The sequence below is a fragment of the Triplophysa rosa genome, linkage group LG14 (assembly GCF_024868665.1).
Source record: "Triplophysa rosa linkage group LG14, Trosa_1v2, whole genome shotgun sequence".
Classification (NCBI taxonomy): domain Eukaryota; kingdom Metazoa; phylum Chordata; class Actinopteri; order Cypriniformes; family Nemacheilidae; genus Triplophysa; species Triplophysa rosa.
Window position 1 is genome coordinate 4,977,648 of NC_079903.1, and position 12,105 is coordinate 4,989,752.

Consider the following 12,105-nt stretch of genomic DNA (forward strand, 5'->3'; position numbering starts at 1 on the left):
TCCCACCCTTGACCATAATTATACATGTGGCCTTCGCTTTGTACACACACATTCCACTTTATTTGGTCATGTGGACATTTGCGCTGCTTTTTATTTTATTTGCTTGCTTATTTTATTTGGCTAATGCATACAAAAGAAGACAGACAACAGCAATTGTGAACGGGCTGGCATTTTATGGGTACAGTATACACTTCAGTCCAAAGGTAAGAGTCACTTGATCATTCTTCTTTAGTATTTTTTACATTTTGGAATAATAGTGAACTCATCAAAACAAAGAAACAACACAAATTGAAAGTTTATAGAATCTATTTAAAAAGTACAATATTATATAATATGGCTAAAACTAAAAACATACTGATTAATAAAAATAGAAAACCAAAGCAAAACACTAAACCAAACACACATTTTTACTGATTTTATTTTATTTTATGGATATGACTGTGTGGAGTCAAATACAGATATTGCACTCTTAAGCTATTGAGGCTTTACTTTAGTCAGAGATCATGAATTTAGACTTATAACCAGACTGTATGGAACATTTTGAGATCCAAGCCAAACATTTTATATGGGAGATGTTTCAAGACCAAGACCAGAAATTCAAGACTCCAATTCAGCTCAGGGCTGACATTTTCGTGCTGTTACTGCCCCCTTGTGGTAAAACTGACGTAAGACTTTTTCTGTGACTGATTCAATCAACACACAAAAAACAACTGATTAACTTTGGGCTTACCATCTAACAGCATTTTTCTTTGTTCATTTGCTATTTTGTAACATAAATAAACAGTAGAAAAATATGAAGAGTTCATTTGCAAAAACAGATTTAAAACCGTTATTAAAAATATTGTTTTTTTAATGTGCATTCCAATTAATAACAATCAAACTGCAGTTGGGTTGTTTTGATTAAGTAATAACGACAAAAAAATACAGCTAACTAACACAATAAAAGCATGTAAACATAATAAAAAACCTGATTTTTGCAAATGAACTCTTCATATTATATTAATCTCTGAGGAAATGTAAACTGCCCACAACTATTTGCTTTTAAAAATGAACTGCATGTCACGTGTTAATGAAAAGATTCTGGACTTTTAGTGATAACAAAAATAAAAAATGAGACTTCTAGCTGTTTTAATATTACATTTAGGGAACATTAGAAGAATGTCATCATCCTCCACATCTATTAAAATTCAGGATAACAGGTTTGATTGCGCCTTGTTTGTTGAAAGGTTACACAGAAGCACATCATCATCATCAGTCTTCACGCTCTTTACACGCATCTGCTTTGACTTTCAAATGAAGAGCTCCTAGAGTGATTTGCAAATTGCACAGGGCTCAACAATTAATGATTTAAAATCATTTAAATGTCCAAATGGATTTTTTATGACGCGTTTGTTTTCCGGAGAGTCCTTTGGTGAGACAAAATGACAGAAAGCAATAGACTTAAATGGAGAGTTCCCCAGAAATGAAAATTCTGTCATCATTTATTCACCCTCATGCTGTTTCAAACCTGTTTGACTTTCTTTCCTCTGCAGGACACAAAAGAAGATATTTTGAAGAATGTGGGTAACCAAACAACACTTACCCCCATTGACTTTCATTTAAAACCACTGAGACATTTCTCAAAATATCCTATTTTGTGTTTCGCTGATTTAGAGTCACATGTTTTGAATGACATGAGGGTGAATAAATGGAGTATGTTTGCTCTAAAGGGATGTGGGCAGAGATCACATTACTCTCACTATCTCTACACAGAAAGCAGTGGGTGAGGCTGCGTGCGATACACACAAAAACAAACTCTACTTGAAAGACTCTACAGTGTTTAGATGTTATATTATCAGATTTGAAAAAGGATAAATGTCACAAGGCTCACTTTCATAGACTTTATAAATAGTTTCTTTGAGAAGAATATGTTTGGTTTTGACATTCTTCTAACCAGCAATTTCTGTTACTCATACAGTTATGAAAGTTTAAAAGGACAACTATATATAAAATATAAGTTTAAATAATTTCATGCTGTCTAAACATGACGTTGTCATTGAATTGTGTTGAACATGACAGTCACCTGTAACCTCTTCTGGGCCCGGGTGAGAGAAGGCCCACCAGTATAAATTTGGTCTTGGGCCCCATAAACTTTTGGCAACAATCCTAAAATATTTTGGGTAAATTCCATTTGAACTAAATGGCACACAGTCAATACTTGTGTGGTGTTTGCTTGTCAAACGCAAACACACATTAGGATTCAAACCAGACAGCCAGATCAGTGACTACTTTGTTCTGGTGTCTGCTGGCCTGAACACCTCTACAGGCCATGCAGTAATGCTCCGCCCAGAATGACGTCACGTGCACGCTGTAGTGACGCCTCCAGGTGAGGTAGCGCTGATAGAGCGCGGGATGTCGGTCCAGGTGTTTCAGGTACGCAGCGAGCCCCCGCGGGCTCCTGAAGTCTTTCACGTGTATGAAGGCATCTGCGGGAAGAAAGAGCTCATAATTCTCGCGCGGCGGCCCGAGAACCACGGGCACGGCCCCTGATACGAGCGCGTTCCTCCACAGTTTCTCTGTGATGTAATCCGTATGCATGGAATTCTCGAAAGCCAGATAGAATTTGTACCGGGATACGGTGCGCGTCACGCTGTCGGATATCAAATCCTGCCCTGCGCGCCCAAACACATCCACCTGTATGTGTTTTCGGAGACGTCTGAAATATTGCACCCTCTCGTGCTGCTCGTTCCAGTTACTAACGATCCACGCGACCAGCCCGCGCCGCGCACGCACCTGCGGGGCATCTCCATCTCCACCCCGGGGCTGCAGGTACCCGTAGGGCATGAAGATGTCCGAGCCTCGGTGGTATGACATGGTGAGGTTAAACAGTCCGGCCAGCCCGGCCAGCCAGCCTGAGTGACTCGGAGATTCAAAGTTCATCCAGATCCACTTCTGGCGCGCAGGTCGCGGCGCGCGGGGTAGCGCGCTCCAGTTGCGCGTCAGTTCTGCGTGGTGCACGATCACGGCGTCGGCGCGGTCATACGCGCATCTTTCCTCCGTCAGTGTACAGCCTTGGATCCCGTATTTCGCGGCGCAGTCGGGCAGGGGTTCCCGGTTACCGAAGGGTCTCCACCAGATGAGGAGTGTCACACCGGGGGGCTCGTTTCGAACCACTACGTGGGTGGGCGCATCCTCCCGCGAAGGGGGCAAATACATTAGGGTTAACACGAACAAAACCACAATAGAGCCAAACGGTAGAGCAAACACCCACCGGTATGATCTCCGAGAGCGACATTGTTTTTGTCGGTGCGCACCGTTTACTCTTCGAGTAGTTGGGTGTGATGTGTCGTCTGTCCGCATATGGAGCGGGTATCCATGTATCCAAGTGGCAATGTCAGTAAAAACTTGCCGCCGGAGCACATCTGATCTTGTTTAAAAGCTTAAATCATATGCGCAATACATACAGCATACTGTATTAGTCCAACCTGTTTTCCCTGACAAACTAGTTTTGAACGGGTTCCTCATTGATCTTGAGAACTCTCCCTATAAAGCTCATAAGGCGAAGTGCTTTCTGAATCTGACCTCACAGTCATACAGCAACTCGACGTGGCACCGGGTCAGAATAGGGTCATGGCTTAAAGGGGTCTTTGTTTACACCCATAAAGTGCAATGGGTTGGGTTTAAACGGCAGTGCAGCTACATTTGCAGTGAGCTTTTATACTGATGAATATGAACTAATGTGAAGCTTTCAGGTGAATCTGAAATTCCAAAATACCACACCTAAAAGCAAACATGGTCCTTAGACAAATTACGGAGTATTGTAAAAGACCTTGTGAAAAGAGAGATTTCATGCAGGTGGGTAGAAACTGTTCTGTAGTGTTAAAAACAGTATTAAAAGCTACAAATGGTAAAATATGAATAAGGTCTTAAAATGCAGTGCTTAAAATAAACAATTCAATATTAACATTTAGCCTACTGTAGAGGCCGTTTCCCGGACAGAGTTTATAAGCTCATTCCCAGAATAAAATGCATGTAGAATATCTAAAAAAAAAAACTATAACTGACATATATCTGACATTGTTTGTCAGGAGATTTTACATATAGCTGAAAATCATTTTCTGCCCAGACAGCAATGAAATAGGCTATACAGTACATAATTTACCCTTATTTCATTTCAAACATGTATGACTTGTTTTTGTCATTGTCTTTTTCAGCTTGGTTTTTGGGTTCAAAACATTAAAGGCCAAGCAAATAAAGACAACACAAAACAACAAACAAAATTGTGCTGCCCTAAAAATGATCATAAATGAATTTTATTCTGGAAACTTGAACATTAACTTTCCCTTCATAATTATTCGTAATTAAATCAGCGAGCTAATTACCCAGAGATAATTATCATGCTCAAAATGTTATATTGGGAGGAACCATAAACTTTCAATACAGCAGAAATAGTATTGTTTCTGTAGTAACCAGTGAATCTTATACACCAGCTTAGCAACCTTGTTGCTACATATAGCAACTTTAAAAAAGCGCATAGCGACAAATCAAGCGAGTTTCAGGCAAACTTTTTAGTAGTGCACATACAAGTGAACAACTTTATTGGGCTTTATTCAACGGTTTAAATTTGTGAGGACAGAGAATAGGAAAGAATCAAAGCATGTAAAGTGCCGACGCTAGACAGAATGGAAATATGACCAGACAGCATCATAAGAGCACGACGTCATCTGATGACATTTAGTGACTTTGAGAAGGTTTTAGGTACTTTGCAAACAGTTGGCAACGCAGTGCTCACCAACCATACAGTAGACTCTAAAAAATGTTGGATTAGGTTATTTTACAACCCAACGGTTAGGTTTGCCACTTTTTGACCCAATGCTGGGCTGAAAATAACCCACCATTTGTTTTGAGTGCATGTACAATTAACATGCATATGTGTGTAGGGCTGCACAACATATCACAAGTTTTGGAATATTGCAAATGTGCATAATCGCAATATTTTGCAATAACCAAATCATTAAAAAAATTCAAAAAGTTATGCTTAATCAAAGTTTAAATATGCTGCAGATAGCAGGAACTGATTTGTAGAAGACGATCAATAATTAGAATGTAAAAAAATGTAGGCTATATTAGTTGTATCATTTTCGTTTTTTAAATTTTGATAGTTTAAATTGATTTTACAGACTTATCGTATCGCAATATTTAGCAACTTATATCTCACATTTTTCTTTAACATCGCACAGCCCTAAAGTGTAGAATGAATACATTTCGAGTATACTACATCTATCATGTTTGTCGTGTGATCGGTAAATCTACCATCTCAGCAGAAGTCGTGAGCCAACTGGAATTTTTTTGCATGCTGTTTTTGTATGATATACTACAGTAATTTTGCTTAGTATGTTGTAGTTAAGTATGCACGTTCCAATGCAGGGCGTGTAGTTCAGTTAGCATCAGGGAACATGTGCAGCATCTAGAAAAATCTTCTACCCAGCATTCCCTGGGGCACATAGACTTTGACCGGCTTTTCAGGGGTCAAACTTCTATGTGTATGTTTATATACAGGTATGTGAAGTTACTGCATGCGGATCTGTTTTTATTTACTGTTCATGAGCCACCTGATGTCAAGATTGTGTTGCTGGGTTATCACATTTTTTCTGTCAGTCAAAAGGCTTGTCTGGTTTTTGTCCTTACTACAGTATTAACCGTAAATTGTGCATAATTCCAAGCAACCAAACCTATCATTACAGTAAGTACATGTGAGTTTATATTTCTCATTTGTGTAATTACACTGCAATAAGATGTTGACAACCTAAAATAAAGTGCATTATCTGGTAGTTGTTTTGTATAATTGTATTTGAGGTGTTATGCAGCAACAGTATTAAAATGTCAAGTTATTTATTTAGTATTTGTTATTATGTGCATTTTAATTTAAAGGATAGTTAGCAAAACATCTGTCATCGTTTATTTACCTTAATGTGATACAAAACCTATATCCGACTCTTTCTTCTGTGGAACACAAAAGAAGATATTCTGAGAAATGTCTCTGTGATTTTGTGTCCACACAATGGAAGTCAATGGGGACCAATGTTGTTCGGTTACCAGCGTTCTTCAAAATATCTTCTTTTTTGTTTCGCAGAAGAAAGTAACTCATACAGCTGTACAATGACATGAAAGTGAGTCAATGATGACAGAATTTATATTTTTGTCCCTTTAACAGTTCCAACTATCCATTAATGAACCACATCAAGATTCATTCATATGTTTCAGCTTAATGATCAGAAGCTGAATGTCCACACATTGGTGTCAGCAGATGTTATTACAAGGCGCCGCCATCTCAAACAGCCTGTGATGTGCACTCGTGCGGCGTGCGATGTCATACGCCGTCTCTCCCGCGCTGTTTTTCAATCCTGTCTGCAGGGTGCGGTGTGACAGCAACAGCTCAATAGTCTGACCTGCTGCAGCATTTCCTGCGGCCAGCTGCAGGGGTGTGAGGTTGCCCGCGGTCATGGCATTGACCTCTGCTCCTCGCCTCAAAAGACAGGAAGCCACGGCGGTGTGACCCCAGCAACAGGCGCTATGTAGTGGCGTCCAACCGTCCGTCGTTCTCGTGTGAAGATCTGCTCCGGCATCTAGAAGAGCCGAGACCACAGCGTAATGTCCACCGTAGGCAGCGCGGTGTAGAGGGGTGTAACCATCACTATCATGACAATTAGCAAGGGTTGTGTCTGACGCAAGGAGATGTTCTACTGTGGCTAACTGTGGATGACAGAGAGAGAGAGAGACACAAATGCCTCAGTAAAACATTTCTTGTACAGCTATATATATATATATATATATATATATATATATATGATTCATCTCTTCAATGTACATGTTTAAAAGTTTGTAAATGTGGGCTTGTACTTAATTTCGGACAACTTGTAGACCAATGATATTGTTTCAAATAAGTGAACAGCCGATGTTTACTGGTTTTTACTGTGCACTATAAGGTTTCGTAGGGAATTAATGTGTTCAGAAATCCAACCTTATTGTAAAGTGTTAATTATTATACCTGGAATGAAATGTGTTATGACAACATGCAATATGTTGTGATTAAATGATTAAATGGATAGACAGTCCTAGCGTTTTGTTTTAAATTGTCAATTATTTTCTGTGGTAAACAGTAAACACTAAATATTTCTTTAACTTTCACAAATAACATTTACAGTACAAACGTTTTACTCTCAGAACAGCATCAATGTACAGTATTATTTAAAATAAAGCTAGTTCTCTCTCAAAATGTCCTGCTAAATAAAATATTGACAGTCAACGTATTTTGTATTCCTAACGTGGTGAAAAGGCTGGAAGCGTGCCGATGGCATTCGGTATTTCAATAAGACGAGCCTGCTCTCTGGAGATGAATATCAGCTCATTTCAATAAAATTATGTGTCAGCTAGAAAATACACACGAGACCTGTTTCATGGACTCAAAGGCTGAGATACATTTGATCAATCTTTAACATGCATCTATATTCAAAGCGGGTAAAGTACTTGTAATAGCCAGTTGTGTCCAAATGTAAACATTTTGGTGGCATTCATTTTCATACATCAATGGCCTTGGTCAAAAAGTCCCATCACATTCAACAACACCTCCGGGCAGCTATTTCAGTCAAACAAGACTTCTATCTACTTGAATGGAGGAAGATCAATATTTTGGTAATACCCTGACATTAACTGTACCATAAATCCTGTTTATTAAAGTCCCATGAAAAAGTGTTTTCATTTGAATATGTTAGCCTTAAAGGGAAAGTTCACCCAAAGATAAAAAAAACGTTCACTCTCTCATGTCATTGCAAACATGTGCGATTTTATTTCAAAAGAAGATACTTTTGAAGAATGTTGGTAAACAACAACATTGACCCCCAATGACTTCCGTTATATGCTCACAAAAGCACTGAGGCATTTCTCAAAATATCTTGTTTTGTGTTCCACATAACATAACGGTGCATAGATTTTCATTCGAATACTTGAGCTTTCCCTTTAAGGAGATCTATAAACTGTTATGTTCCAAAACATTGTTGCTGATGTCATAAAAATTGCTGATCCGTTGTGGCAGAGGTAAAAGACTAAGCTTTGAATGATTATAGACAATGTTTAGCCTTTTTTAAGACTAACTCATGCTAAAACACACTAAAACAACTTCAATTTAGATTTCATGGGGAATCAAACTGCTCTACAGAACGCGTTGCGTAAATACGTTATCTCCTTCGCCAAAGAAGCAAAAACATCTTATCCCTGTGTTGGTCACCATAGTGCATCTAAGGGAGGGGGAGGGAGTGAGCCGTTGGTTGCAATTAGCAACCTCACCGCTAGATGCCACTAAATTTCATACACTGGACCCTTAAACATACAGTTCACATGAAAAGCTAGATAAAGATCTCTTACTCTATTCCTCTCAGCAGCCCATAATATCCGTTCAGTGGGGTTGTCTTGTAATTTGAGCTCTTGTTCCTGATACCACTCCTCGGTTTGGCAGCCTTCATCCTCCTCATCGCCTTCTTCCTCCCATCCGCTCTTCGTCCCCACCGGGATCATCTGGCCATGAGACTCCAGCAGGTCAAGCTGACTGAACCCCTCGGGAAACTCCATCACTGAGTTTAGTTCCAGAACAAGACAGAGATGCAAAAGACATGTTGGATTTTAGCACAGCCTAAAGACTGCCTGTCTGAAATTTACACGGAATAGGAGATACTTGTGTTTCAATGTTTCAGTGACCAAAGTTTTATTTTATTTTATTACAAATTGTAACAACTTGCAAACCGGAAAGGGACTTCACTTGTGAAAATGAACTATGGTTTAACAATAATAACCAAAGTTTTTGCTTTTATTTATAGACGGTTTCATCAGACGTATGCGCTTGGCCCAAGGTTAACGTCCGGTCTGTGTTTGGTTGGCAATATAACAAACAATTTATTTTATATTTAATTTATACTAACATTAATATTTTATTGTGTATTAGTGTTTTAAATTATTTTTATGTATTCAACACGAAGTTACTGATTCTTAGAAGAGGTCTACCGGAAGTTAAGTTTGTGGCACGTGACATTAACGTGTTTATGTTATGTCTGTGTTGTTGTAAGTAAAACAATATTAACCACAAACTTACCATAGTATTACTACAGTGACCACAGTTTAACCACGATACTGCTATAGTAAAAAATGGTAATCAATCTGGCAAATAAGCACGATTACCAAAGTTTTACTAACAAAGACCAGGGTTCATTTCGTAAGTAACAGTTATGACTTCTGTAAATGGTCCTGCCATTTGATATACCATCACTGTATTGTTATCGATATCCCCACAATACTTATAAGGGTGAGATCTAACAGTTCAACCAATAACCAAACAATGTTAATCATTTACCGATAAACTCTTACGTGCCCGCAAATAAAACACATTTGACTTACCAAACAACGAACGCAACTCAGCCTCGCTCACGTTATGATGTGCACAGTCTACGCGGTTTGTTTTGGCGCTACGTAGACTGGGAAATGTCGTTTCCTGTCCTTCCAAATGAATTACATTTTACACGTGTAAAACTACACTTCCCAGGACTAAACCAATTCGCTTTTAGACACTTCCGCGGTAGGCGGGAGAGAGCGTGTGCGCGGTAGAGATGTGAACATTGACTGGAAACAATCTCCTGTTAGGTAAAATAAACTACAGTTTTGTGAGTAAATGTTTTGTTTGTTGTTGATCATACAAAATAAGAAATTGTTCGAAGTGCTTTTGAAACGCAACACTTTTCAAGTTTTTATAATCACTTGTTTGGCTCTCTGAACAGCACGTTTATGTGCTGATTATGAAGCACATGAGTGTTATGAAACTGATGTTTCATCGTTTTTCTACATTAAATACATCACAACATTTTGATTGATTCGTGGTTTTTCTGTGTTTGTCAACTCAGTCGATATCGCACTGTCTCCAGTCTCTCAACATGACATCAGCTGGAAACACCTGGTGAGTATTAATAACTTTATGCAAGCATGTAACGTAGTTTATCCGGTTTAGAGGAAGGTAAATGTAGAAAATAATGTAGATGTTAGTCTTGTTTACATGAGTTATAAGCTTGAAGGCAGAATACAAATGTTCCCGCCCCGTATAATTTTATACAGTTTCATTTTAATCCAGAGACATTACAGGGCAGCATTTATCCTGAATGTCATATGCTCTTTTTATAGCGATGACGAGGACACTTTCAAGATCCTCATTGCCACAGACATTCACCTGGGTTACCTGGAGAAAGATGCTGTCAGGGGAAATGACACGTTTGTGACGTTTGATGAGATCATGAAATATGCCATGCAGAATGAGGTTGGAATGAATGTGCACATATAGTTTGTGTTATTTTTAGGTTATTTTAAACACATAAATATGCATCATTTATTTACATTTATGCATACACGTTTACGTTCTCTCAGGTTGACTTTGTTTTGCTGGGCGGGGATCTGTTTCATGATAACAAGCCATCCCGCAAGACTATGCACTGCTGCATGGAGGTGATGAGGAAGTACTGCATGGGTGACCGGCCAATTGTCTTTGAGATCCTCAGCGATCAGGCTGTCAATTTCAGTCACAGCAAGTAAGTCAGGAGCGGACAATTTCCTATATAAATTAGAATTGTCCTGACAGTAGAAACAACAAACATAACAGCCTTCATACCTTGGTACTTGTTTTTCTCTTTTCACCTGATCAGTGAACATTGTGTACTGATGTGCAGAATAATGTCCAAATATAGGTCTGATGACGTGTTGTTCCCTGTGCTCATGTCAGGTTTCCATGGGTTAACTACTTGGACGAGAATCTCAACATCTCCATTCCTGTTTTCAGTGTACATGGTAACCATGACGACCCCACAGGGGTAAGAGAAGATGCCAGTTCAGTCAACCCTGAACAAACAAATAACTCAGAATAACAAATAACTGTTGTCAGATGCTTTCTTTCAGGTATCTGATGTTAAGCAAACCAAATGTTAGTTTTATAATACATTTGTCCTTTTAGTTCAGTCATAATTTGTTTTTGATTATTTAAGGAGTAGTTCATGTTTTTTAGTTCGAGAAACAGATTCCGCTATTTAATATCTTAATGTCTTAATATTAAGTAATAAATATAAAGTGTAGTTAAACTGTTTCTTTGTGTGGAACTTAGATTTAAAGCCCCAAAGATGCTTTTTTAAATACAGGGCTCGGTTATGTGGTTCTGGTATTTTAATTTGCATTTAGAAGTAAACACTGCGCAGGTTTTTGAAATGTGCAGGAAGGAACAAAGTTTAACATCTGTGCCTCTGGTTTTAAAAAGAGTCGAGTTGTGTTGTTGCTTGCACTTGCAGTGAGTTGTGGGTTCTTGTTTGTGTGTTTCAGGCTGATGGTCTGTGTGCTATAGACCTGTTGAGCTGTGCTGGTCTGGTCAATCATTTTGGCCGCAGTCAATCAGTGGAAAAACTTGAGATCAGTCCGGTTCTCCTGCAGAAAGGAAGCACCAAGATTGCACTTTACGGCATCGGTGAGTTTTTAATGTTACGCCAATAAAAGTATGATAGGCTTTCAGAAAAATTTCAATTAAATGTACAATTCAAGAACGTCACGTTTTAATGTTGTTTATATGTCTGTGTGGTGTTTTTAATATGCTTTAAGACAAACCATGTGCAAATGAATCATTAAAAAACATAAAACTGAAGTTTTCTAAAAACTGTTTGTAAAATTCAATCTTATAGACAAATGTGTGGAGTTTTGCACGTTATTTCTACTAATTAATTCCACTTATTAGACTAATTAAAATAATGAGTAGATGGTTAGAAATGATTGTTAGTTCCCATATATATAGTAGACAACACATTAGAAATACAAAAAACATATTTTGTGTCAAAACAGCTTTTGAGTTTTTTGAGTATTTGACTATTAATCTAGGGAAACTAAATGATTAAATGCATCTCAGTGTCTTAGTTGCTAAGTGTAAATTAAATTAAAATTTAGGGCTGCAACTAACGATTATTTTGATAATCGATTAGTTGGACGATTATTTTTTTGATTAATTGGTTAATCGGATAAAAATGTAATTACATCTTATGCTTATAATAAGTAAATCAGATA

General features: G+C 38.2%; 3 protein-coding genes across 5 annotated transcripts in view; 1 reads left to right on the top strand and 2 right to left on the bottom strand.

The window, feature by feature from the left end:
- Positions 1 to 171: 171 nt before the first annotated feature.
- On the bottom strand, positions 172 to 3,438 carry LOC130565058 (alpha-(1,3)-fucosyltransferase 4-like). Its single transcript, XM_057351594.1, has one exon. It carries the CDS (start codon positions 3,337 to 3,339, stop codon positions 2,233 to 2,235), a length of 1,107 nt encoding a protein of 368 aa, XP_057207577.1. The 5' UTR covers positions 3,340 to 3,438; the 3' UTR covers positions 172 to 2,232.
- Positions 3,439 to 4,297: 859 nt separating this feature from the next.
- ankrd49 (ankyrin repeat domain 49) lies at positions 4,298 to 9,494 on the bottom strand. Of its 2 annotated transcripts, none has more exons than XM_057351599.1 (3): positions 9,122 to 9,415; positions 8,401 to 8,606; positions 4,298 to 6,732 (listed from the first exon to the last, which is right to left on the bottom strand). In XM_057351599.1, exons 2-3 carry the CDS (start codon positions 8,602 to 8,604, stop codon positions 6,280 to 6,282), a joined length of 657 nt encoding a protein of 218 aa, XP_057207582.1. In that variant the 5' UTR covers positions 8,605 to 8,606; positions 9,122 to 9,415; the 3' UTR covers positions 4,298 to 6,279. The 2 variants fall into 2 exon arrangements, with proteins under 2 accessions (XP_057207582.1, XP_057207581.1); XM_057351598.1 differs by lacking the exon at positions 9,122 to 9,415 and adding an exon at positions 9,424 to 9,494 and having other exon boundaries at positions 4,299 to 6,732.
- A 94-nt stretch (positions 9,495 to 9,588) lies between these two features.
- mre11a (MRE11 homolog A, double strand break repair nuclease) overlaps positions 9,589 to 12,105 on the top strand; it is a 58,714-nt gene continuing 56,197 nt past the window's right edge. Inside the window, exons 1-6 of one of the 2 annotated variants that reach the window (XM_057351592.1) lie at positions 9,589 to 9,666; positions 9,924 to 9,976; positions 10,198 to 10,330; positions 10,438 to 10,598; positions 10,790 to 10,877; positions 11,377 to 11,518. In XM_057351592.1, the coding sequence (XP_057207575.1) occupies positions 9,954 to 9,976; positions 10,198 to 10,330; positions 10,438 to 10,598; positions 10,790 to 10,877; positions 11,377 to 11,518 (547 nt within the window). In that variant the 5' untranslated portion in view covers positions 9,589 to 9,666; positions 9,924 to 9,953. Of the gene's footprint in view, positions 9,687 to 9,923; positions 9,977 to 10,197; positions 10,331 to 10,437; positions 10,599 to 10,789; positions 10,878 to 11,376; positions 11,519 to 12,105 lie in introns of both variants that reach the window. The other variant, XM_057351593.1, reaches the window with a different exon arrangement.